This window comes from Exophiala aquamarina, assembly GCF_000709125.1.
Source record: "Exophiala aquamarina CBS 119918 chromosome Unknown aczIA-supercont1.1, whole genome shotgun sequence".
Taxonomy (NCBI): Eukaryota; Fungi; Ascomycota; class Eurotiomycetes; order Chaetothyriales; family Herpotrichiellaceae; genus Exophiala; species Exophiala aquamarina.
The window spans coordinates 432,271-456,404 of record NW_013550587.1 but is presented as its reverse complement, the minus strand read 5'-3'; the positions used below and the strand labels follow the sequence as shown (position 1 = coordinate 456,404).

Sequence of the window (24,134 nt, the reverse complement as noted above, 5' to 3'; positions counted from 1 at the left end):
GTGACACGGCAACTCTCAAATGCTTCTTGGTTGCATCCGTCTCCCAGTTGGCAGAATGAAATCATATCACAGAGCGTTGAAAGAGAAGAATGGCCAGGCTGCTTTGAGATCTAAGTTTACCTTGTATGATCCCGGATTCCGTTGTACACACTATGAAACTCAGCCTTGCGCGCCGGTGTGATCGGATTTCAGATAGCCGTTGAACCAGGGGCTGGTGGGAATTTGGAAATGACGTAGGATGTTGTGCCACGTGACGGGCACGTGACCCAGGGGGGAGCGGACAACGCCTCAGGCTCCATCCCAGACCTCCTATTTTCCGCTTTGTGACACTCCCAGCTTCAGCATCAACCCCTTCAGCAAATCCGAGCGTCCCAGACTAGACTCGGTTCATCCTTCACTGCCAAGGGTCCGAGGAGGTCGGGGTACTTAGTCTCAATCTCCTACCGCCAATTCGACAAGCACTGTCACAGCTGCCGCCCTCTTACAATTCCACACGGTCCTGAGGGAATTTGACATGGTCCCCAGGCGTCCAGCCAACGCTGGCATTCACGCAAAGCCAGATTCTTGAGACATGATTGCTATTACGGCAGCGTTCTCAATGCCTTTGCACAGTTTGTCTTTGGGCTCATGGAATTCGTTGGGATTCGGATGGCCAACTGCGAAGGGCCGTTGAATCCCCGTTCTAGATTGCCGCCAGCAAACACCCGCTAATGTTGACGACTAATGCGTGAAATATCCGCATCTCATCCCAGCACGATGACGACGATTGTCACATTGATAATTCGCGTCCAAGGGAGCCACAGGCAAGTTTATTTCAGGCCGCACGTTTCGGTGGGTTGAGGCGAGGAAGGCTAAGCTTTGGAAGCGACCCCTGGCCTTGCCCGTGAAACCCAATTCAAGACACCGCGTGCATCAGCTTCGAAACAAGCATTTGGCGTGCCAACCATCCGCATAATCTGCAATGAGGGAGGTGTGTATTAAAGAAATCTTCCAAGACTTGATCCTGTCCTTGATAGATCGAGTTCTTCCTCCCTCTGACCATCCATACCCATTCTTCTTTTCATCTTCATTCATTCCTTTGCTACCGCTGGCCGGCCAGTACACGTTCTTTTCACGAGCCAGACTCTCCTTTCCAACAAACTTTTGAATCTTTGGACCTTTCCCAACCGAGCGTTTCCGAATTTCCTGTCGATCACCATGCTTGTCAAGACATCTACCCTCGCCATGCTGATGGCTGTGGCCTCAGTTTCGGCAAAGGCCAAACCACAGTCGATCAAGGTCCAACCAGACTTTGGTTTCTGCGTCCCAACCATGAAGTTTCAAGGAGGACTCGGAGGACGACCCGCTGACGAATTCGCCTTCCGCGCTGTCGATCCTGTCGTTGCGCAGGACTCGAAGTCGGCCATGAATCCAAGTGAGTAGAATGCAGAGCGAGCCTCCACAATTTGTACTAATCCCAACATAGACACTATCACCGCTCAAATCTGTGGACAACTCGCTACTTCTTGCGAAGCTAACGACGCCGCTGTGGCGCTCTGCAGAGATGCTCAAGCCCAAATTGAGGCACTGGGCACTCGTGACCAGACTACAGCCGATAACTGGAACGACATCATCACCAGTGGCGCCACCCCAGCCGTGACACCCGAGCTCAAGAGACGTGCCGAGAGCCGACCTGAGAGGCGACAGATCGAGTTCATCCCTTGCTCCGCTGATCGATGGATCGACGAGTGCACCGGTTGGCCCAGGAAGAGAGATGAAACCGTCCAAGAGGCAGCACCCGTCAAGAGAGACGAGGGAATGCAATACGCACCTGTCAAGAGAGATACCACCGCCGACAAAGTCACAAAGAGAGCAATCCCGTTCCGACCTTGCGACGCTGAACGATGGATCGACGACTGCACTGGCTGGCCTTAGATGTGTCATGCCCATGCTTTAGTCTCCATTCCCCTGTTTCTCGTTTCTTTTTTGAACCGGAAATGCCCTCTCGTGTGGCGTGTTCAACTACCCAAGAACTTCTGCCTTTTAAAGAAAATCAAATCACATCAAACCCTCGCGGGAAGATTCTTAAAACAAACCGTTTTGGAGGAGTTTCTGAGACCCGAGATCTCATGGAGTAGTTTAGGCTGGGGCGTTATCCGCACATGTGCAGTCAAAAATCCCACACGTGCCTTGTGTATTCTTACGAGTTGTTCTGTTTTACTCCACACACATACTAAGAGTGGGTGGGGGTGGGCATGGTGGATATCGATATATTAGCCCAGGGAAATTTCGTGAAACTACGAATAGAAAATGACGAAGTGCCCTTTCCCTTCCATAACGTAGCGAAGCCTTGATGTCATCACGCAATTGGCGATAGCACCTACATAAGTATTTCAGATGAAGCGAGATGCTCCCTCAGGCAGTGCTGAGAGTGGTGGGTGCGGATTAAATTTGGAAATATTGACAACTAGATGGAGATGGTTCCTTGTACCAAGGGATGGTGGTATGGACGGCGGCCGCCAGCTCTCAGCCACACACTTTGACAGCCCGACTCAGCCTCTGCGCTCGTTCTTCGCGCATCGAGTACTTGGTGTGCCACAGCACCTGGACACTGACGAAATCAATTTCTGATATGCTGGCCCTGGCCGATCTCAGCCCTGTGCATCGTGGTCCGCAGAGCCTGCGACGCAACACTCTGGACGAGCCCACTGGCGTCAAAGCCGATGATAAAGGCATCGGTCGCCAAGTTAGCGTAGATGTAGTTGTCGACTTGAAGCCACAGATCATTAAACTCGGACCACCAGTCTCCAGTGACAGGCTCGCCGTTAAAGCGCGACACTTCTAGACGGTAAGCGAAATAAGTAATGCCGGCATCATCGTAGGTGAGCTTGGTCGGGAAGAGGCGGAAGCTGCTGTATGCGGAGAAGAGGTCGTTGGCCAGGAAATCGACTCCGTTGCTGATCCAGCCTGTCACGGCGACCCCTGGGCCGTCGTCTACTGTGAGTGTGATCGACGAGTTGGCGTCGTTCGATTTGAATGTGCCCCTGAAGGCTTGGCTGGCTTGCTCCTTGGCTGCGGCATCTGCGGCTTGGTACTGAGGCGCCAGAGGGTTAGCAGAGCTTAGGGAAATGGGAGACGGTTCCATTGGCGACTCACAAACAGCTCGATCACGGTATCTCGAACAGGAGGTACCTGTCTGTTCGGGCTGACACCTGCTGCCATCACCGAGACTCCAATTTCGAGATCTGGGGCAAGTCCAAAGTAGGTGGAGTACTGTCCGACGTCGCCTTGCTTACAGTAGGTGTCCACAATTCGCCCTGCATTGATAATCTCATTCGAGGGGATCTCTAGACGATAGATCTCGAATGGAGCCTAGCAGAGGATTTTCCCTGTTAGCGAATGCGTTCCGTTGCACGTGGATTGAGACCTGACTTACACCGACGGCAGATGCCCACTGAGAAGTAAAAGATCTGGGTTTCAACCAGCGCCCGGTCAGAGCACGCGGCAAATGGGTGCTTTTCAGAATGGCCTGTCCCCATGTTCTCAGATCTTTGGTCGTTACATATTGACCCCCAGCCCTGTGATAAAGCACGGGTGTCAGCAAATTGATCAGGTTCGAGAGAATAGCGGTTTTCTCACGGAGATAGGAGCCCTAGATCGTAGGTGAACAGTGCAAAGGAATCGTTGTAGGGGATGACTGCATCGACCTCACTGGTCGGAGGCCGAGGATAGGACGAAGTTGCGCCCAACTTGTTGTGGAACACGTCAGTCTGTCCTTCATCAATGGTGCGTCCCGTGATCTGTTCGTAAACCAGTCCGAGCAGGAGATACGCCAGATTGGAGTACGCTGGAGTCGAATAGGATTTGAACGCAGGTGGATGATTGACGATGCCCTGCAACGTTTCTGGGAGTTTCAATTAATCACGGTGAATCTCCAAATACATGGCAACCTACGTTCGCGCGTGCAGCTCGGTTGAGGTCCGTAGAAGTTGCAGGGTGGGAAATTTGAGTGATCAATCTCTGGGTATCCGACGGCAACAATCTCATCAACCGACGGTTGCCCCCATGTCTCGATGGAGAGATCTCCAAGTACGTCTGACACATTCTTAGCCTGGAACCAAATTTCAGCAAGGATTTACTCACAGTCCCGGCCGATGCCCGACAATTGAGAGGCGAGGGCGCCAATGGTCACCTCACTCCAGTTGGTTGAAAGTATTGGGTTTATAAAAGGTGCGCTAGCGAGCTCCGGCTGACAGACAGCAAATGAGTAGCTGTATATTTCGACGAGGGAGATCAGTGACTTACGATATACTTCGTGACCGGATCCGTAAAGATGTCGTCTCCGATATCAACCAGGAACGTGTACACCGTCATGAGTTTTCCAAGACTGCCACTTCTGTAGATCGTGTCTTCTGACAATTTGCCCTTGGTGTAGGAACCATTTAGACCTGGAGCTTCAAAATGGAACTCATACAGAGGTTTGGCATCAAACGTATTGAAAACCTGTAGGGAGAACGATGTTGTCTCAGTGTCGAATGGCCCAAAGGTGCTGTTTCCAGTCGCAATTATCTTGTTGATGGCCTCCGTCGCCTTTGCCGCCGCGTCCTCAAAGGCTTTGAACGAGCTGTTCTTCGCTGCTTGATAGACGGGTCCAAGGGTAGCGAGGTCAGCTTTGGGAGGGACGACAAGGTCGGCAAAGGCATGCAAAGCCAAGCTGGCGAACAGGAGAGTGCGGGTCAGAGCCATTTGTTCTTCTCTTGTGTCGGTGAATAGAATCAGCAAGTATCTGACCACTTGAAGCTAATAACTAGAGCTACACCGTCCACGGCAGTCTCGTATTGAATGAGAAGATGAACGAGCTGCTAGAGTGGACATTTCAGTTGGGAGATGTTGTGCTTTCATATCTACCGTTTCCCGTGGAGCTAGAGTGCGAGGTGGACGATGTCCAGCCATCTTTGCCCAAGGTATTGCGATATCTTCGAAGCCGACGTTACCATGAAGTGTGTACGGGTATGTAGCTCAAGTTTGCTTGCAAGCGATTATATGCTATGCTTCCGTAACTTGCGTTAGCCAATCTCTAGTCTTCTGGAGCTAAGAAACGAACACTGGGACTAAGTTGAAAAGGGGGGAAGTCGGAATGAAAAGCGGGGATGACCGGCTCTCTGTATGCAATCACATGATCAGGCTGAAAGACTTCTGCAATGTTCAGTGGTTGTGGTCCTGGATGGGATGCCTGACACCGATGATCGTAACGTAACGCAAAAAGGCAGTTAAGACAGAGTTCCCCTCCCACCAAAGAACCCCGGATGCCGATCGTGCTTGCTATCAGTGCCAAGATGGAGAAGACATCCCTCGTAGCTTGATACGCTTATGATCTAAACTCTTTCCTGACTGGTGACTCTCGTACACCATGGCCCTTTGATTGGTTCGCGCACGGCTATACACGGTTTAGCTGCAAGGGAGCGGCTTATAGGATGTATCGCATACTAGACCACTTTTCTGGCTTCCGTGTCCATCGCTTTAAGCGATCGTGCAATGCACACACAACGTGCTCGATTACCCAGTTCTGCGTTTGCCACTCCACCTGGGGAGCATTTGATGCCGTCGTATACCTTGGATCTACATTGGTCCTTCCATTTGTCTCGCAAGCCACAGTGGGATTGAGTATCAGCATAGATATCCGATATGCGGTTAACTGCGGTTTGACCGTCAGACCAGATAAGAAACGGTGACACTCAGAAGTATTTCATTCCTCCGATCACCCTCTCTCCACCTTGTCCCTTGTTCTCTACTCGCCCCGGTAAACTTGATCACAACTTTTCATAATGGATGCTAAAGGCGATATTGCTGAGGTCCATGTTGGAGGCGATGTCGTTCGATCTAGCATTGGCAAAACTGATGGCATTGAAATCGCGAACAACGGCGTGGTGGTCGACCATGGCCTTCACAGAGCGCTGAAGCAGCGTCATCTGCAAATGATTGCCCTGGGTGGTGTGATCGGGTGAGTTTCGCACTTGCCATACTTTTTTAAATCTTACGAGGCCAACAACACTGACAAACCCTCTATCAGAGCGAGTATCTGGTATGGAGTGGGGGCCTCGATAGCTGCCTCTGGGCCGGTAAGTTTACCCTGCCAGCCCTGCGAAAGGTGGCAAGACATTCTCGACTGAGTTCTGAGATTTAGATTGGCTCACTGATATCCTTTGCCGTGATTGGCATTGACGTCTTCTTCGTAATGCAAAGCCTTGGAGAGCTGGCTACGCTTTACCCAACTCCCGGTGCGTTCACCGAGCTGGCGGGTCGTTTCATCGATCCTGCTTTTTCGGTCGCCCTGGGTTGGAACTACTGGTACTTGGTAAGTGATACAAGGGAATATCTCTATACAACTCTAGGATCTCTCTAACCTATCCATAGTGGGCAAGTAATATCGCCGCCGAATACAACCTCGTCGCCATCTGCCTCAGCTTTTGGACAGACAAAGTGCCAGTCTACGGCTGGGTTTTACTGTCCTGGGCGTTCTACCAGGCAATCTCCCTCTTTGGTGTCATTGTGTACGGAGAACTCGAGTTCTGGCTCGCGTTGTGGAAGATTTCCTGTGTGATGGTCACATATCTCCTGGCGATCCTGGTCAACACGGGCGGAATAGGTGGTGATTACATTGGCTTCCGGTATTGGAAAGACCCAGGACCATTCGCAAATGGTATCAATGGCTTCGGGCAGTCGTTTGTCCTTGCAGCCGTATATCATTGTGGTACGGAAATGGTTGCCATTACTGGGGGTGAAAGCCGCAATCCAAGCAGAGATCTTCCGAAGGTCTGTATTAGCCCTTAAACTAAGCGCGAAGACGAGGGAAAATCTGGCTAACAACCCTTCGGAAAACAACAGGCAGTCAGAGCCACGATGTTCCGCGTGGTCTTCATCTACATGGGTATCATGTTCTTCGCCAGCATCTCCGTGGCGTCCAACGATGACGGTCTCCTCACTTCATCCAGCAGAGCAGCCATGTCTCCGTTCGCCATCGCTCTTAAGCATGCAGGCTGGAGTGGCGGCCCCCATCTAATCAACGCATTCATCTTCACCGCGACCTTCTCGGCGACGAATTCCTCCATATATATTGGGTCGCGCACGCTCTACGCGCTCGCTGATCTCGGACGTGCACCGAAATTCCTGCTCAAGACGTTCTTCGGCGGCGTGCCCGTCTACGCAGCGATCGCGACCAACCTAGTCGGACTTCTGGCACTGGTAAACGCAGCCAGCGGCGCGGCGCAGACCTTCAATTATCTCATCTCGCTCTCTGGCGCAGCCACCTTCATTGCGTGGGGAGGCATCGGCATCACGCATCTCCGTTTCCGACGTGCCTGGCACCTCCAGGGGCATACCGATGCAGAGCTCCCTTTCCGAGCGTTTCTGTACCCTTACGGTGCATACTTCATCACGATCCTGAACATTTTCCTGCTTTTCATCCAGGGATACGGAACCCTGCTGACGCCCTGGCATCCCGTGGACTTTGTCTTTTCGTACCTGGTCATTGTGCTGTTCTTGTTCATCTTCTTGTTCTGGAAGTTCTACAAGAAGTCTAAGTTTGTCAATTTGAGGGAGGTCGATCTATTGTACGGCCAGAGGCAGTTCTTGAGCAATGACAGCGAGGATGAGGAGAAGCCTTCGCTCTTTACCAGGGCTCTTCGCTCTGTCAAGAACAGGACGAGCGCGTAGAGAGCCACTTTAAATAGGCCTGAGTCAGTAAAGTACTCGGCGAGAAAGAGACAGAGCTTAGACCACAGTGACACGAAGGTGTGAGGAGCATGCGTAGACCATATTTTACAGCGGTAGAATATAGCTAAGTCGATCATTTTCAGACCTGGGCCTACCAGTTCCCGAGTACATAGGACCATTGAATGTCCGAAATGCTATATTAAAAAAGTACCTCCAATTGTTCCTTCCGTTCCAAGTTATCCTGCTGCGGTTGAAAAGCAACCACTGATGGGCAACGTGTTGCGCCCTGTTATTCTTCGGAATAAAAGGTCGCTTATCCACGGGCGTTGCATGGTGGGGCGATAAACCCACTCTTCAGTGGGAATAAAACTCTGACGATATCCATCATTCGGCTTGGATGCCAATATATGGTGACTTTATACGAGGGTGGCCCGTTTTTAAGGCAACCGATATTGAGGGTATATAGGCGAACTTCTGCCAAGTTATGATTGTCATTTCTCCATCCTTATAATTAATGCTATTGAGAAACCCAGGATTACAGTCTAGAGTGGTCGAGAAAAGACATGTCTTCCAAACAGTCATTAACAGCTAGGCATAATGCAGACAAGCAAGGACGTTCAAAGGGGTTGTCTTTGCCTGCTCTCATCTCTGGTATCCTCTTACTAGGCATTGCAGTCCTCTGGCTAGCTCCCAGGAGCTCTGGTGGAATACTCCAAACTATTCTTGGTCAGACGACGTCGGAAGCCGCAGATGTGCGTCTTGACCCGCAGGACTATGCAGGGCGTGCCCGCCAGATCTTGCGAAGCACGCCTTTGATTGACGGCCACAACGACTTCCCATACCTGCTGCGACTCCAGTTACACAATCAGATCTACGATCGTGATTTCGAGACCGAGGGTTCTGAAAGCCAGACAGACTTCCAGAAAATGAAGCAGGGTTTGATGGGCGGACAGTTTTGGAGTGTCTTCGTTCCTTGCCCAGAGGATCTCGTCCCAGGCGTGGATCACAATGATCCAAACAAGCGTGTCCCCGATCTGAACGAGCCCAACGTTCGTATTAACTCCTCAATAGCTCACAAACGACTCTTATGGGAGAATGCTGATTTCATTCGTAGTGGGCTGTGCGAGATACCCTCGAGCAAATTGACATCACCAAGCGATTAGTTGCAGAGTACCCGGATTCACTGGAACTATGCTTTTCACCTGAATGTGTTCGAAGAGTCCACAAGAGCGGGAAAATTGCCAGTATGATTGGAATTGAAGGTGGCCATCAAACAGGAGATTCATTAGGTGCTCTCCGCCTGCTCTTTGAAACCGGTGCCCGTTATATGACGCTGACCCATAATTGTGACAATGCTTATGGCACGTCATGGGTCAGCATGGATCTGAAGACCGGAAAGGATGCCGGGCTGACAGATTTTGGAAGAGCCTTCGTAATGGAGGCGAACAGATTAGGTCTCTTCGTCGACTTATCGCACGTATCCCACCAGACCATGCGGGATGTGCTAGAGGTCGCAAAAGCACCGGTGATCTTCTCGCACTCCGCGGCTTATAGTCTTCATGGCCATCTTCGAAATGTGCCAGATGATGTCTTGCGAAGCTTGAAGCAGAATGGTGGCGTCGTGATGGTGCCTGCAATATCGCTTTTCTTGAATTCTGAACACCCTGAAGAAGCAACGGTGGAAGATGTCGTTGATCACATTCTCTGGATTGCCGATATTGCTGGCTGGGAACATGTTGGGTTAGGCTCGGATTTTGACGGATCTACCTTATTCGTTAAAGGTCTTGAGGTATGTGTCATCTAATGGGTTGTGTCTCGCTTTCTCCGTCGCTTTTACATTTTGAACGGAGCTAATTTCTGGCAGGATGTTTCGCAGTGGCCAAATCTGATTGAACGGCTCCTTGCTCGAGGGAACGTCACCGATGAACAGGCCAAATTACTTGTCGGCGACAATCTGCTGCGTGCTTGGGCCGAAATGGAAAACGTTGCCAGGGATAGCCAGTTGGGAGGTGAGCGGCCGCGTGAGGAGACTTGGGAGGGAAGATTCTGGGAGACCGACGCTTTCGATGTACCCAAGATATTTCCCGAAGTCAAATGAGGGTCGGCGGGAAAAGGACATGGCAATATGCAAAAGCCGAGCCGATTTAGAGATGCAGGTAATGGAAAGATAAATTAGTGCACTCGTTGGAGGTCTTTCACTTCACTGTTTGCAACGGTGCCCACAATCTCCTAACTCCAGGACCGGGTTCGACTCACTGAGTTAGGGGTATGATAGAATGTCGTAATGGTAAGGAAGAACGATCCTCCGACGACCTTGAGCGAGCAGTCTCCCAGACTTTGCCACAAAGTTGTCCATGGCGATATTTCAAGACCAGGTACCTCTCGGACTGTTGCTGTACTTCGTCCCAACTTCCTCCAGCCTTGGTAAAGGGATAACTGCAAAGCTGCTCAATATACCACTCAAATAAGGGTGTATCTCGTGCTGTGAAGGCGCCAACAACCGTTGCCCATGTCAGGAGCTCTGGTTGCCTTTCTCCAATGCCGATCTTGTCGCATTCGTCAAGGGCTAACATGAGCGCTTTCGAGGCAGTCGCATGCAAGGGCCATTGTGCGGATGAAGGCTCAATAGATTCAGCCATATAGGTGATGATGGCTAGACGACATAGCTTGTGGAGAGGGTCGCGATGTAATGGGAGTGACAAGGCATCGTGCTGGAGGTAACGCCTGATAGCAACAAGAAAGTTGAAATCCATTCCACTCTGGGGTCCCTCCTGGAGCATCAAATCGAAGCTTTCGAGTAGACTGCAGATCCTTGTGGTCAAATTGAACAGGTCCTCCCCACCGTCAATTTCCAGCAAACATTTGAAGCCGTTCTGGCGAGATGCAAACTTTCTCCTTCTGTCAGGACTCCACTTTGCACAGATACTTTGTATCGCAGTGGTCGTGGACACTGGTAGGGGGAAAGTTGGCTTCCTCAGTGTACCTAAGGAATCTTGGACATCAATTCTGCTCCCAAGTTTAGCTGGGTTCAAATTGAAAAGGACCTGGTAAAGTTGAAACCTACACGTTGATCATCCCACGTAGATCCTCAACCATAATGCTCTCTAGTCCACCTTTACGCTTCGTGAATAACAAGACTGCATTAATATGGGTTTGATCCCACGGCTGACTCGAGTAAAAGTCATTATCATGGGACATTGTATCCTGCGCTCGTGGTCGTTGTTGAGGTGGTAGTGAGGAAGAGTGAACCCCAAGGATAGCAATTGACATCAGCATTGCGTCGCTGATAACTCCGTTGGATGTGTAAAGAGCATCTCTAACATATTTAATCGTTTCATGATGAGAGTTCAGACGCAGAAATTCAGTAGAGTGGTCACCTGATCCGAAGAAGAGCTGATAGCAACACCCTGCATATGTGATGGCTTGGAGCAGGTAAGGTGCTTCCATTGCGAGATGCATGGTAGTTGACCTCCATTTCTCAATGACTTGGGGTTGACTAGACGATGTAAAAGCAGGCCACTGATCCTTGATTGCTGTGGTAATTGATCAGTTTCTTTGCAGCTTGCAAGGGAGGTCAACGAAATGCGTGGCTCACGAACCGAATTGTACCAGAGACAAGGCTTCGCTCGGAAATCCCTGAATACACAGCACATCGAAAGGATCAATACGACCAGATGCTGGCTCTATTATTGGAGACGCACCTCCTGAAGATGTGGAGGAGGAGTGTTGGCTGCTTGAAGGCGTTGTGATAGCTGCAGAATCTTTGGGAGAGGGCTTGCTTGGAAGAATCTTCGAAGAGATACGAGACTCCGATTGACCATCTCTCCTTTTGCGCCTTTGATGGTGCACGATGGCTGCGTGCCGGTGCCGACGAAAGACTTGGTCTTTCTTGTCCACCGTTCCAGCTGGATTCCAGATCAGGAAAGTGGACGGTGCATCCTTGGTGTCGGACATGGCTAATGCGGTGGGTCATGGCACAAAAGTACTTCTGCCGCGTATGGAAGCGAACCACACGGAGATGAATGGACTGCTAAGCATCAGAATCACGTATTCAATGCGCCCTTGAAGTGCCTTGTCATGTGAAAGATTATTTCAAAGTGGTCAACCTCCATTCCAGCTGGAGATTTTGCTTTTCCCACCGAGCTCGTGTTGGGGCAAGCTTCAACCCGGTCTGGACCCCGCCTTTACATGCCGGGCTCGAGCACTTCGATATCTGATGCTTGAATTCAACAGATCGCATGAACTGGTATATCAGAAGCCTTCCCCCTGTTGAGATGAGGGTTCAAAACTAAATATAGAAGTGGGCATACATAAGAGAATGGACAGTCTTGGTCGATGGTCAAATCCCTCAGGAACTCAGGATGAAACAGGTCTGCACCTTCTCAAAACGGACGCAGATGCAGGAGCCTTGCCCCGCCCTTTCCGCCGCAAACATCAGTGGAAGGCACGAAGGACACAGTGTTACTCTCCTGTCTTCTAGAGGAAGGATATCCCCAGCTCGGTACGTAGAGAGTTTCCCCACACCCAACACAATCCGGGAACAGCCCTTCAGCAGTTCAATATGAGGCTTGTGGGCATGATAATGTCAAGCCCCAGCTTCGGAGACCTCTGAGATGTAGGCCATGGATGGCAAATGAGCTTCACATTTGCTCATCCCATGCTGAGTAAAAAGGAAATCTATAGGAACTTCATTGCTTTTGCCGCTCGCACGTATCCAGAGCTGTCCCCAATTCCCAGAGTCCTTTATGTGTGCTGTCTTCTATCGCGTCCCTTCTTGCTCTCAGCTCATTGCTCCATGCCATAGATCATACATCATCGCATCAAATCGTTAATGAATATTTGCTCCACTCAGTCCGAAGCCAGCCATTCCTGGAGTTCTAGATCCCTCGGATTCAGCTTCAGGAGCCAAGCTGCCTTCGATTCTTCGTTTGGCCTCTTGTCTATCCTGAAGGGTAATCTCGCCCTCATCTTTTTTCATGTCGGGCTTATGCGGGCCCACTTGGGGTGAATGCCCTATGGACATGCCAACTCGAATCTGTCAAAGGGTAACAGTATTAGTAAGGAGACTTGCACAAAGACCCAGACTAGGTAAATTCGGCCACTTACCAAGGTCTCCAGAGCTTCAGAGCTGTTGTCAATCAAGTCGTCATCATACACCATTCGGCCCGGTTCGAAAAAGAGCAATATTGTGCTTCCCCCGAATTTGAAATACCCAAGCTCTTCAGCCCTCTTCACCCGCTCACCCGGCTTTCGAGTGATGACGGTAGATCCGACCATCATCGCTCCAATGCAAATAAACATGACTCGCCCATGGGCAACGGAGTCAATAGGGACGAGTACTCGTACATTGTCACCATACACGTCGAGAGCTGATCTGATGGCCATGGGGTTGACGGTATAGTATTCCCCCTCAATCGTCTTTGGTGTTCCAAGCGTTCCGTCTACCGGAATGTGGAAGCGGTGGTAGTCTTGCGGTGCAAGCCGGAATATTCCCATGCTACCGCCCTTGTACCGCTTTGCTTCTAGGGGGTAGGCATCGCCAAACAGTTTTTCGAGACTATAGTCTCGACCCTTGACCCAGATTCTCGTCGCGTCATCGATTGTGTTGAACACCACAGATCGAGAATCTGCGGGCGAAACTATGATTTCTGGTCGATCTGGTGCACTGCACGGTCGAGCATTTGGCTTCAAGGCACGATAGAAGAACTCGTTGAAATTCTTGAATTGCTCGGTGGGCAGCAGGACTTCGGACATGTCCAAGCGATGGAAGCTAATGAATCCTTCGATTTGGGCCACTGAAGCCGGGTCATCGAACTTCTTCCCTTGCTTGATGGAGAGTGATCTGAGCATCTTCTTGATTCTCTTCTTCTCCATTTCGCGGGCTCCCAGGGCTTTATAGAGCATTCGGATGCCAATTCGGACATAGACCGACATGCGCTCTTCATTGATTTGGCCAGTCAGCCGATCTTGAACAAGGATATTCGCGCTATTAGCACCCAACTTGTATCCTCCGTAGCTAATCTTGGTGATGACTTTGGAATACCATTTTCGTTGGGCTTGGCTCTGGGTTACAAAGCCACCCATGACCAAGTTGTTGACTTGTCTCCAGTCCGAACTAGCACATGTTGCAATGTGTGTTATGATGTCGGCTTCGGTACGTTTGTTCAGCTTTGGCTGGTGGCAAATTGGACATTCACGGATTTCTATCACGTGCTCTTCGTCATCTCCTTCATCTGAAAGATCAGGTCCAAGCAGCCTGCCTTCCTCACCTGCTGCACCAGTGGCAGGCTGTTGGATTGTAGGAATGGATTGGCGAGTGGGATCTTCATTGGTTGATGGGGTAGTGCTTGTTTCTGGCAAGGGTGGTGATTCGGTCCCTTTGTCATCTTGTGAGACAGAGGCTGGCTGAGCAAATGGTCCCATATGTGTTTTGATGTGTTCGGCAAGAGATTTTTTCCCATTGCTCTTCTCGAGTTGTTCTTCAAGGCAGATAACAACCTGGTCGAATGACAAATCGGTTTCTCCGATATCTGTATTTTCCGGTGCAAATCGCGAAAAGAAGGAATCTATGGTAGACTCCTTCAAAGTTGAGCCCAAGGTATCCAGCATAGCGGTCAATTCAATCTTGCTAATGTGTTTGTTTTCATCAACATCATACTGCTTAAGCATTGCGCGCCAGAACTGTTGTCTCAGAGCGGTATAAGGCAGGAAGCGCGCTTTGATAAATAGTTCCGGCTTGTGCTTAGCCTCCCAGCGTTCTTTATTCTTCAACTCTAGTGGAATGGTGTAGGAATTCATGCCAGGGTCTTCTGCTGGTTGGGCCCCTCCATTGTCGGCGGCAGTTGGGACTTTAAGTGAACTGCCAGTGTCTGTCGGCGTGCTTGTAGGAGCGGGAGTACGAACACCCTCGCTTCCATTCATACTCGACAAGGATGCCTGGGAGTCGTCTCGCCTGAACACTGGGCGGGCGAGCTTTGAAAGACTACTGGCTGACGACGTCCGAGAAAGTGGAATTCGGAAGCGAGATTTGCCTTCTTTCTTCTCCACGGCTGGTGAAAACTCAGGTGGATCTGGAAGATCAAAGAGTCCAGTGACGGGATCTTCCTCTGGCGCAGCTTGAATGATATTTTGAATAGGGAACGAAGTCGAGGCTACGAAGTCGTTACCTGATAGCTTATCGCGATCAATAATAGTAAAAGTGAGAGAGTAGCCGGTCTCATGACGCAGGACTTGGAACACCATTTTCTCGTTGAAAATTGGATTGAGATTATGGCGGATCACTTTTGTCCTCAAGATTTTTCTACCCAATCCAGCGACAACGAAAGGGTCCATGTCGAAAGAAGTGCGAGTCATATTGCGTTCGGGTGGTAGGTCTGTTACCTTGATAATCTCCAAGAAGATAATACCGGATACATCATTATCAGCACCAAGAAGGTTATAGGCCCTGGCAGCGATCGATTTACGCCGGAGGCGAGCTAGTCGTTTCTTTTTCTCCTTTTGTGCTGCCACGGTATCCTTCTGCGAAGTGCCGGCGTCGGCATCGGCATCGGCATCGGCATCGTCATCCAAGATGTCAGCATCGTCCGCTTCATCTTCAACAATTTGATCGTCAACATTGGTGGATACACGAGAGAGATCGTCATCTTCTTCCTCTGAACCGAGGTAAGCCAGAAACTTCTTGCGGATCTCCTCTGGGCTAGCTGAGGGATTTGCGGAATCAACAATGGAAAATTGGATGAGAACCTCGCCTGAAACAGTGCTTGACTTTTTCCCCTCCCTTCTTGTGGACTTTAATCTATACCACTTCGGCTCTTGTTGTATTTGACCATTGGAAAAGATGTCTTCGATCGGAATGTCAAATTCTCCCATGTAGTCTTTGCCAAAGCGATCTCTGTCCCAGCAACTACATTCCAGTAGAGGGACGCCAGTCAAAGGCATATCAAAGCATATCTTCCATTCAGGATTCAAGTTCTTACTGATTGTGGGTGTAGATTGTTTTGCGTTCCCGAGAGTAACGACAAGATACTGTGCACGAGTGAGAAGAGTGTGTTGGATGGCAAGAGAGTACATACAGGGTCAGAGGTGCCAGACCTATCCTTTGCGGCCAGGTTTCGTGCCTGTTGAGAGTTAGTGGGTACATCCTCCACAGCCTCAGGATGCGTTAACCTTTATCACATAGATCTTGAGGATTAGGGGCTTCTGTTCGGATAGAGTGGCTGTACTGGCTGTACTCCCAAGTCTTGGTGGACTTGGTCTTCCATCTCCATTTCCATTTGAGCCCGTACCATTGTCTTTTTCTTTGTGCTTCGAGCCTAGATGGCTAATACCTCGAGGAAGAGATATGTGGACCATGATGAGTTTGGAGAAGGGCTGTGGCTGGTGGTAACTGGTAGTGAAGCAAAGTACGAAGGGGTGTTTCAGGGTCGTTGTCGTTGAGGTTATTCCTGCGGTATCCCAAGACCGAAGGTACGGGGAGCGGGCGGGATAGTGGCCCCAGCTGAAGGATTGAGCCCGAGAATTAGCGGCGGAGATGAACAGGAAAGGGGCGTGGTTTTCCAGTCCTAGACTGCCATGAGGGCGGAACCGAGACTAAACAAGATTCAAGGGCAATTTCGAGAGGATGAAGCAGTTGCTGTCTGTACAATGAAGTGGTAGCTGAATCGAGGAGGAGAGGGTTGAGGTATGATGGCATCGGCACGTTTTTGGACATTCGAAGTGTGCAGGGCCCCTCATATGGGTAGCACTCGTAGTGCCTGGGTACCACGTTGTGGTTAGTGCCGGTACCCGACTAAATCGTTAGTCCTGCTCTGGAAGTGGCTTTTGTGCGTGTAAGGTTGCGTTGTCGACCAAATATAGCTGGACACAGCGCGCTAATAAACGCTAATCAGCACGCTAGCCGTTAAAACTCAATACCCTGGGCACGGCAGGCACATACGAAAACGGAAGCCACGAGTGGAGAAGCAAAAGGTCTTTACCGTTTCTCCAACGTCCATCACCAATGGTTCACGTATGCTCTCCATCACCAGGATCCATACTGCTCCAAGGGACACGCAATCCCATAAAATCCTTTCGACTTGACTGCTTGACGGTAAGGGACTGAATGGGGTCATTTACTATGCTTTGATGACACCTACCAGAATGTTGTACACGTAATAGTCAAGTACTTCATGCCCACCCATACCTCGTGTCGTAAGTTCTAACTGCTAAGTCCTGACTCCTGACACCACCTTTCGTCCCACCGCCCACCGCCCACGCAGCCAAGCTTGCGAGACTCCGGCTCTATCCGTTCAGGGCAGAATGCTGAGCCACTACTAGTGACTACCGAGAATTCGTACTTCCCAAGCCTGGTCAATTTTGTGAATGTTGGCATGTGGCGGTCCCAGAGTCTCTTGGATACCTAACATTAACATTAGGTATCATATATGCTGAAAAGCTATTACCGGTGCCACCGTAGGTGTGTCCTTTGAATCTACCTTCTCCCTGCAAGGATAACCGACCCAGGCACAAGGTGTGGGGTATTATTGTCTTGAGCTGGATGCGTCGGCCTTGGATGTAACAACACGCGATACCCAGCATGAGGTTCAACGATAGCCTTGATTGCAAGGAGCATATGGCGTACTTAGGTATGGAAACTCGTCGATTCATTTTATTTCTTCTCACTTGTTTCCAACGCAACTGTCGCTCTTGAAAAATCAGCCCAGCTTGTTAGGGAGTTGTTGCGACAAAAGTGGTAAGGCGGGCTTGGCGGCGGCATGATGCACGTGACTTTCAAGTGTAATGCAATCCATGTACTGTAAACAAATCGAGGGCAGTCCGCCCGCGGTTCAGCATTGCCCTTTACAAAACCTCCATCCCATAGTTTGTGGCAACCCTCGGCCAACCCATTCACTCTTGCAGTCTGACTTGTGAGTCCCTCGCTACTGCAAGACTTATGAGAATGAAATATCATTCAAGTTGAGCCGACCGTTCGAATGCGACCGTCACCGTGCTTGACGCGAAACATCCACGTCCACCCACCATTAGCTCTACCACCTCCCAACTATGCTCGTCGCGCTTCAGCCTTTACAGCCGCTCCCGATATCACCGAGTCAAATGTCTCACCGACGCATAAGCACACGACTGCAACAAAAGGACGATGACCGAGTGTCTAACAACCGCGTTCAGGTCAATAGCAACGTGAAGCCGTCCAAGCCAACATCAGAGTCCGGGCGCATACAAGGAAGTAAATCGCAAAATGAAAAGAAGCGCAAGATGAGTGAGCTATGCGTTGATGATGCTTAGATCCTGGTCTAATTTATTCTCACTAGATTATGACGAGGATGATGACGGGTTTCTATTCAACCGAGTCAAGAAACCAAAGGCCCCCCCCCAGGGGACAGAAGAAACACAATCAGCGTTATCCACACAAGCAGCCGCGCCGAAGTCCGATCCTCTAAACGAGAAAGCAGTGCAGCCAGCATCAGAGGCAGCCAAAGCAGTAGATAAAAAGAGGAGGAAGAGACTCTCATTTTCCACGCCTAATACGAAAGCAGATCCTTCAGTACGCCGCTCGAAGCGTCTGTCTCGCGAAAATGTCGAACGTGATAAAAGCCCGTTACCCCGGGTCGACAAGTCGGCAAAGTCGAAGCAAGTGAGCAGTAATTCTATTGAACAGAAGAGCTCGCCTGTGAAAGCCAAGGGAAGACCACCCAGAGAACCTGTGGTGCAGATTCCAACCCCTTCAGAATCTCAGTCTCAGTCTCTTCCGCCGCAAACTTCGCAACCACTACCGTCACCCAACCCCCAGCCGCCATTAGAATCACAATCACAATCAGAAACAGAAACCGCTCCGACACAGGAAGCGGACCATTCTGCAACAAAAATAGCACTGCCATTCGCCGATACGCCAGTCATCAAAAGGAATAAAGCAATGCGGGAGGGCAAAAGCGGCAAAGGGGAAAGGAGAAGTAGTTTAGGGCTTCGAGGACGGAGGGCGAGCTCCCTAATTGAAACGGGCAATTCTAATGGTGAGAGTCAGGATTGCGTTCTCGAGCATCTATACTAATGTTGTGGCAGCTCTTCCTCATAATGAAGTAGAATCCCCCGACTTTTACAAGCATATCGAAAGCGAAGGACTTCTGGAACCACGGCGCATGAGACAGCTGTTAACATGGTGTGCGACCCGAGTATTGGATGAGAAGCCGATGGGAACGGATTTTGAAGATTCAAGCGCTCGTTCTGCAGGTTTGCAGCCCACGTTCGTGTCCAGAATCTTTGCTGACCTCTTGCAGCTCGCGTAATTGAGGAAGAATTACTGAAGGATCTGGCCAACCGTTCGGAGCTCTCAGACTGGTTCAGTCGAGAAGACGAGCCGGTACAGAAGAAAGTGCTCCCAGAACGGGCGAACCCCAAAAATATTCAGAATGCTGAGAAAATCTCTGAGCTAGAAGTGCAAATCCAACGGTGAGACTCGGAAAGGGATTTATAGAGGCAAGACTAATGAAAAGTAGGCTTCAGTCAGAGAAAAGGGAATTGGAATCTCTCCTGCGACCACCAAGCCTTAGCCTTCCTCAGCGACAAGAACTCAATGACTCGTCTGGCGATTTGCCAGATAGAGCATTCATTTCGGACATCGACAGCGCGGCCTTGGACTCGCTGCAAGCCCAGAGTACGCCTTCGGACCAACTCTTTGAAAACCTTCACAAGCTATACGACTCTCTGGAGCCGACAGTTGATGCATTCGCAGATGGGATCCACAAGATTGCACAGTACCGCGACGCAGCAGACAACATGGCTGGTCGAGTGCTGTCTATATGTGCCGAGGGGCTCGCCAAGAAAGACAAGGAAGAGAGGAAGAGAGCACTTGCTGTTGGAGAGAAAACTCCGCCGAAGGATCTAAGTGCAGTACTACGAAGTCTAAGCAGAGCGGACCGATGATGCCAAAAAGACTCCAGCACCTTTGTATATGACTGAATGTTTGACGAATGAGACCCACGTAATGGGCTGGTCGGTTTAATGAGATGGAAGCGATATGCTGGTCGGAGTGTGCAGTGCCATACGTGTCTGGCATGGAAGAACACCCCTGATCATCTAATCTGTCGGCAATGATACCCCGTTTCTTTCTGCCTGAACAGACCCTGGAGAGAACTAATCTTGTGAGACCGCTGCTGCAGTTCTGTGCCCCCAGCTTATACGACGCGCGCCACACACTGCGCCACAGAGCTTACCACCCAAGCCACATTTCAGTGTGCCCTCAGGGCAGCAAGGCGTTCGCTGGTGAGAGACCCTGTCAACGCGTGGCAAGTTGAACTCGTCCTACTCTCAACATAAGCCGTCCGTTACAATGTTCAAATAGAAAGACCCACAGCCCACCACCACCAGATGAGAAGACCACCTACGCTGTAGGATCCAATCAACTATTCGGCAGGTTCGTATGCCCTTCCCCTCAAGCCGACACTCTCTGCAACCAGGCCTCCAGTATTCCCCCCTACGCTCGCCAACCCCAACATCCTCTCCAGGCATCATTGCTTCCAAGCCCAAACATAATCCGCGCTCGGATTGGGGTCATTAAACAGCGCCGGATCAGGGTTATCGGCCGCGACAAGGCGACAAGACCAGGGCGAGTCTTGGAACGTGGGATCATCCAGCGTGGGCGTCGTGTAGACGATCGCGAACTGCTTGACGCTGTATGAATCGGCCAGGCCGGCGCACCACCGATTGGCATCGTTGGCTACCGAGCAGACATCCGCGGGCCCGGCCCATGCGCCGTCGGACCCAGTGCTCAGTGGCAAGTCGGCCAGCTGCATGCTGTCGCTGCACCCGAGGCCTGAGCCGCTGTAGTACAGGTTCCAGGCGCCGTGTGCGGTGGATTCCTTGAGTGTCTTGCAGCTCTGCGCCAGGCTGGCTTGGCGCCGGGCGAGCTCGATGGGTGCGAAGGCTCGCGGTGGATGCGAGGATGCGCCGTTGTCGCTGGACGGTATGGGATTGCCGCGTGCAGTGCCTAGTCCGGCCGTGCGGAGGACACCCAGGAGGAGGCTGAGGTATGTTGGGGAATACATTCTTGTCGGAGGTACTGTCTGTGGAAGTGATAGCAAATACAAAGTAGCGGACGTCTCTGGGGCCTGGAAAGCAATTCTGTGCCGACTGATTCCCCATAGGTACAACGTTACATGGCCGTGGCTTCGAATGTTACACCAGAGGACCATCACTGGTCTGAGCATAGATCCTCGGGAACATCGTTCTCCAGGCCGACGTGTGTAATTGCCCTGCCGTGAGGATGGTGTTCTCGATTATTTCCCATGCGCAGTGGCCATGGACAATGGGTGAGTCGATAAGACCCAAGATACGTCCGTGCACATATCTATTCAATGCAACCCCTAAACCCACAGATATCGTTTACCTCAATTCAGCTGAGCACGGCCCGTGTGTTCGGTTCTAGACTCTCCTACGACTTGAGGACTAGGAGCTTTACTTCAGCAAGATAGCTATTTTAGGATGGCGTCGTGTTAGCGGGCGCATGCGCCGAATGGAAGAATGTCACAGAAAGATCTGAGAATAGTTTGGTCATACTACTCTGTTCGGGTTTATTGTTTACGGGTTGCTGAATGGAGAACGATAGCTAGACTGCTCAGACACTATGTTGGTAATTGTATCTTTTGCTATACATTCAGCACGAGGTTCCAACTAGGTGCTAGTTAGAGTCATCTCCATAACTCGACAGGCAAGATTGTGCGCTTGTGTTCCATTCTATCTTTACGGGAACGATCACAGCGTCTCATTCACGCTCGCTAGCTAGGTCAACCTACAATTTTATCTCGCGTACGAACTTATATTTCAGACGAGTCGCGATGAAGCAAGCTTGCCCACAACTGCGGTGCCGATAGGCACTGGCAGTGTAACGGCTGCTGTGGTCATTGTTCGGTCTTTGATGCGCCTATGGGCATTAGTGTCTGGCTTGATAAATGAACAGGTAATGGTCTGAGATGTCAGACGATGCAATGACGGTGACTTGAATGAGACTTCTTAAAGGGCAGTTTGTATCAAGGGGCCCGTTGGATGGACAACCAGCCAGCTCTTGAGCCCTGAGAGAGATATATATATGACGATGCGAAATTCTGCAATTCAGTAGTCGGTGATCTTAAAAAGGGGCATGTATAAGGGGCCATAGAGCGAATCAGAATATGACATCGCGTCCGCTCACGACTCCTCGTTTCCCGTCCCTGCCATCGTCATCAACGACCGACTCACATACCCCGACTGTGGCGGATGACGAGCGAGTGAAAGGACTCGTATCTGGCGACAGTCAGGGTACAGCACAGCCCGATGGATGAGGGGAGGGTGCCAGCTTCAAGCTGGAAGAGCAACCAGTGCCTTGGATCCTGCAGCTTGGCAATCACGTTGATCCAACCATCGTGTTGGCTGATGACGTAGCTGGCGAGTCCGTGCGCGTTTCCTGGCGAGGAAGCACCAGGGAGGGCGCATTCGAAGCATTCACCCAGAACCCAGGAAACTCTATATTACATCTAACTTATTCCTTAGATGAACCACAGCCCACCATATACCTTCTCCTCAGTTCCAGTCTTCATAGCTACCTAGAAGTCGCAAAAATAAAACACCTTGACAACTCCATCAAAGAGTTCCCTCTTCGCAAACACCTATCATAACAGGCGTCTTCTCACACACCTCGACGCAGACCAAGTCACACAACTCTTCTCTCGCTCGTTACCACCGACAGCGACCAATTTACCAGACCCTAAAAATTCACTATGCCTTTCTTGTATACTAAGAATTGGGGTGGAAGACGCGCGGGCGGCGGGGTGACCGTCGACAGACATGGTGTTCGCAGAAATCCTTTCCGCTTTTCTCTCGGCCGGTTCAACTGTTTTAGATGAGCACTGTTATGACGACGCGGCACTGTGCAGGCCAGGCTGTCCTTGGGGTTGGGCCAGAAACACGATTGATTGAAGCAACATGACAAACGAACCTGAGTTTTATATGTTCATGACGGCAAAAGAATGGAAGCATCACAGTACAAAGTATCATGATTGGAGCGTCAGCAACAGGCGTTGGGTGTCCCTTAATAGTGTTAGCTTTGCAGAAAGTGCTGTATCAATGCAATCAATAATCAGCAAATGAAAATGTCCCCTACTTCCTGGTACCACGCGTGCATCGATTGGAGTGCTTTGCCCCAGGCCCTAGGTCATGGAAGGCGCTAACGACACAAAGTTTTGGGTGGGAAAAGTTTTTGGCCATGGATTAAAACCTGGAATATCATTTACGCCGGCACCGCGTATAGTCGTACAATTTCTGGGTATATCTCGAGTTCATGGTGAGTTTTTTTGGCCTGTAACATGGCTTCGCCAGAGTCAGAAACCCGAATTCAGTCCACTGCCAATTTCTTGGGTAAATCTTCGCTTCCAACCGAGCTGGTCGAAGGAGTCACCTTAGTATTCCGTCCACTCGTGGTTATATCGTCTTCGTCATCCCATGCATCGTCCGGGACATTCTCGTCCCAATTGTCCAGCTCCTCCTCGACGGTGCGGGTGCGGGTGCTTGTAGCTGGGACAACGCCTGCTTCCAGATCCGATTCTCTTGGGTGTCCTAGCCCTCCGTTTGCTGTGTCACCCAGCTCCAGGCCATCTTCTTCGATACCTTCACCTGTCAAGGAAGTGTATTTGGCTCTGCGTCTCCTGTCGGCAGCGCGCCGGTGGTACGCACTAGCGAGACCCAAGGCGGCGAGGCTACCCAGCACATTGGCGAGGACATCCCATGCATCGAAGTCTCGGTCGTTGGGGAGGAGACCTTGGGCAACTTCACTACCAACACCAAGAACAAGTGTGCAAACAATCAGAGTCACATGGATCACACGTCGACGAGTGGTGTCAAGAATGAAATAGAAGGTTGCTGTGAGTGCAAAGAAGCAGATGAAGTGTAGAGCCTTGTCGGATTGCCGTGGTATATATGGTTGTGCGGCCGCGGGTGTAGATGGAAGGGATGAGTGAGGCAGCAGGCCGAGAGAAGAGGAAAAGACAAAAAGGATAACGAAAGCGACTGTTGGGTTGAGAATTAGTATACAGATATAGAGGGTGAAGTTGAGGACCACTTGCTGGCAAAGGGGAAACGTATGCGCATAGCGAATGGGATGATGATGGTCGTTATTGTCGTCGTCGTGGTTGAGCGCAGGCTGCTGCGAAGGTGTCCTTGAGGGTCGAGAGGGTGTCGGAAGTGCAGCAAAGGTGCCAGATTAGCAGATGGCCACCGATTGCTAGCTGTTAGACATTGAAGGCCATTAGTAAGTAGGTGATGAGCAATGATTTGGACAGATGGTGTTGGCAGCAGAGATAAATCTATCGTGGTTGGAGTGGCATGGGTCCGAGTTGAAGCAGCAAGAAGTCTAGAACGGCTGTACGAGAATATTACGAGTACTGGTACCGCATCGACACGGATACATTCACCAATACGTA

General features: G+C 50.6%; 8 protein-coding genes across 8 annotated transcripts; 4 read left to right on the top strand and 4 right to left on the bottom strand.

Moving 5' to 3' along the window:
- Nucleotides 1-1,197: 1,197 nt before the first annotated feature.
- Nucleotides 1,198-1,914, top strand: A1O9_00173 (uncharacterized protein; the record flags this gene model as incomplete). The annotated part of the gene is made up of 2 exons (XM_013409337.1): nt 1,198-1,414; nt 1,466-1,914. 2 exons carry the CDS (start codon nt 1,198-1,200, stop codon nt 1,912-1,914), a joined length of 666 nt encoding a protein of 221 aa, XP_013264791.1.
- A 685-nt stretch (nt 1,915-2,599) lies between these two features.
- On the bottom strand, nt 2,600-4,725 carry A1O9_00172 (uncharacterized protein; the record flags this gene model as incomplete). Its single annotated transcript, XM_013409336.1, has 7 exons — nt 2,600-3,073; nt 3,136-3,351; nt 3,416-3,557; nt 3,619-3,883; nt 3,934-4,062; nt 4,123-4,228; nt 4,285-4,725. 7 exons carry the CDS (start codon nt 4,723-4,725, stop codon nt 2,600-2,602), a joined length of 1,773 nt encoding a protein of 590 aa, XP_013264790.1.
- Nucleotides 4,726-5,804: 1,079 nt separating this feature from the next.
- On the top strand, nt 5,805-7,692 carry A1O9_00171 (uncharacterized protein; the record flags this gene model as incomplete). The annotated part of the gene is made up of 5 exons (XM_013409335.1): nt 5,805-5,980; nt 6,050-6,098; nt 6,164-6,334; nt 6,394-6,792; nt 6,865-7,692. 5 exons carry the CDS (start codon nt 5,805-5,807, stop codon nt 7,690-7,692), a joined length of 1,623 nt encoding a protein of 540 aa, XP_013264789.1.
- A 563-nt stretch (nt 7,693-8,255) lies between these two features.
- A1O9_00170 (uncharacterized protein) lies at nt 8,256-9,790 on the top strand (the record flags this gene model as incomplete). The annotated part of the gene is made up of 3 exons (XM_013409334.1): nt 8,256-8,741; nt 8,807-9,481; nt 9,557-9,790. 3 exons carry the CDS (start codon nt 8,256-8,258, stop codon nt 9,788-9,790), a joined length of 1,395 nt encoding a protein of 464 aa, XP_013264788.1.
- A 154-nt stretch (nt 9,791-9,944) lies between these two features.
- Nucleotides 9,945-11,646, bottom strand: A1O9_00169 (uncharacterized protein; the record flags this gene model as incomplete). The annotated part of the gene is made up of 3 exons (XM_013409333.1): nt 9,945-10,698; nt 10,757-11,225; nt 11,292-11,646. 3 exons carry the CDS (start codon nt 11,644-11,646, stop codon nt 9,945-9,947), a joined length of 1,578 nt encoding a protein of 525 aa, XP_013264787.1.
- An 874-nt stretch (nt 11,647-12,520) lies between these two features.
- On the bottom strand, nt 12,521-15,630 carry A1O9_00168 (phosphatidylserine decarboxylase; the record flags this gene model as incomplete). Its single annotated transcript, XM_013409332.1, has 2 exons — nt 12,521-12,727; nt 12,799-15,630. The coding sequence occupies 2 exons, from the start codon at nt 15,628-15,630 to the stop codon at nt 12,521-12,523; spliced, it is 3,039 nt and encodes a 1,012-aa protein (XP_013264786.1).
- Nucleotides 15,631-17,784: 2,154 nt separating this feature from the next.
- On the top strand, nt 17,785-19,608 carry A1O9_00167 (uncharacterized protein; the record flags this gene model as incomplete). The annotated part of the gene is made up of 6 exons (XM_013409331.1): nt 17,785-17,947; nt 18,000-18,322; nt 18,371-18,698; nt 18,748-18,915; nt 18,963-19,134; nt 19,179-19,608. 6 exons carry the CDS (start codon nt 17,785-17,787, stop codon nt 19,606-19,608), a joined length of 1,584 nt encoding a protein of 527 aa, XP_013264785.1.
- A 3,442-nt stretch (nt 19,609-23,050) lies between these two features.
- A1O9_00166 (uncharacterized protein) lies at nt 23,051-23,802 on the bottom strand (the record flags this gene model as incomplete). Its single annotated transcript, XM_013409330.1, has 2 exons — nt 23,051-23,721; nt 23,793-23,802. 2 exons carry the CDS (start codon nt 23,800-23,802, stop codon nt 23,051-23,053), a joined length of 681 nt encoding a protein of 226 aa, XP_013264784.1.
- Nucleotides 23,803-24,134: the final 332 nt, after the last annotated feature.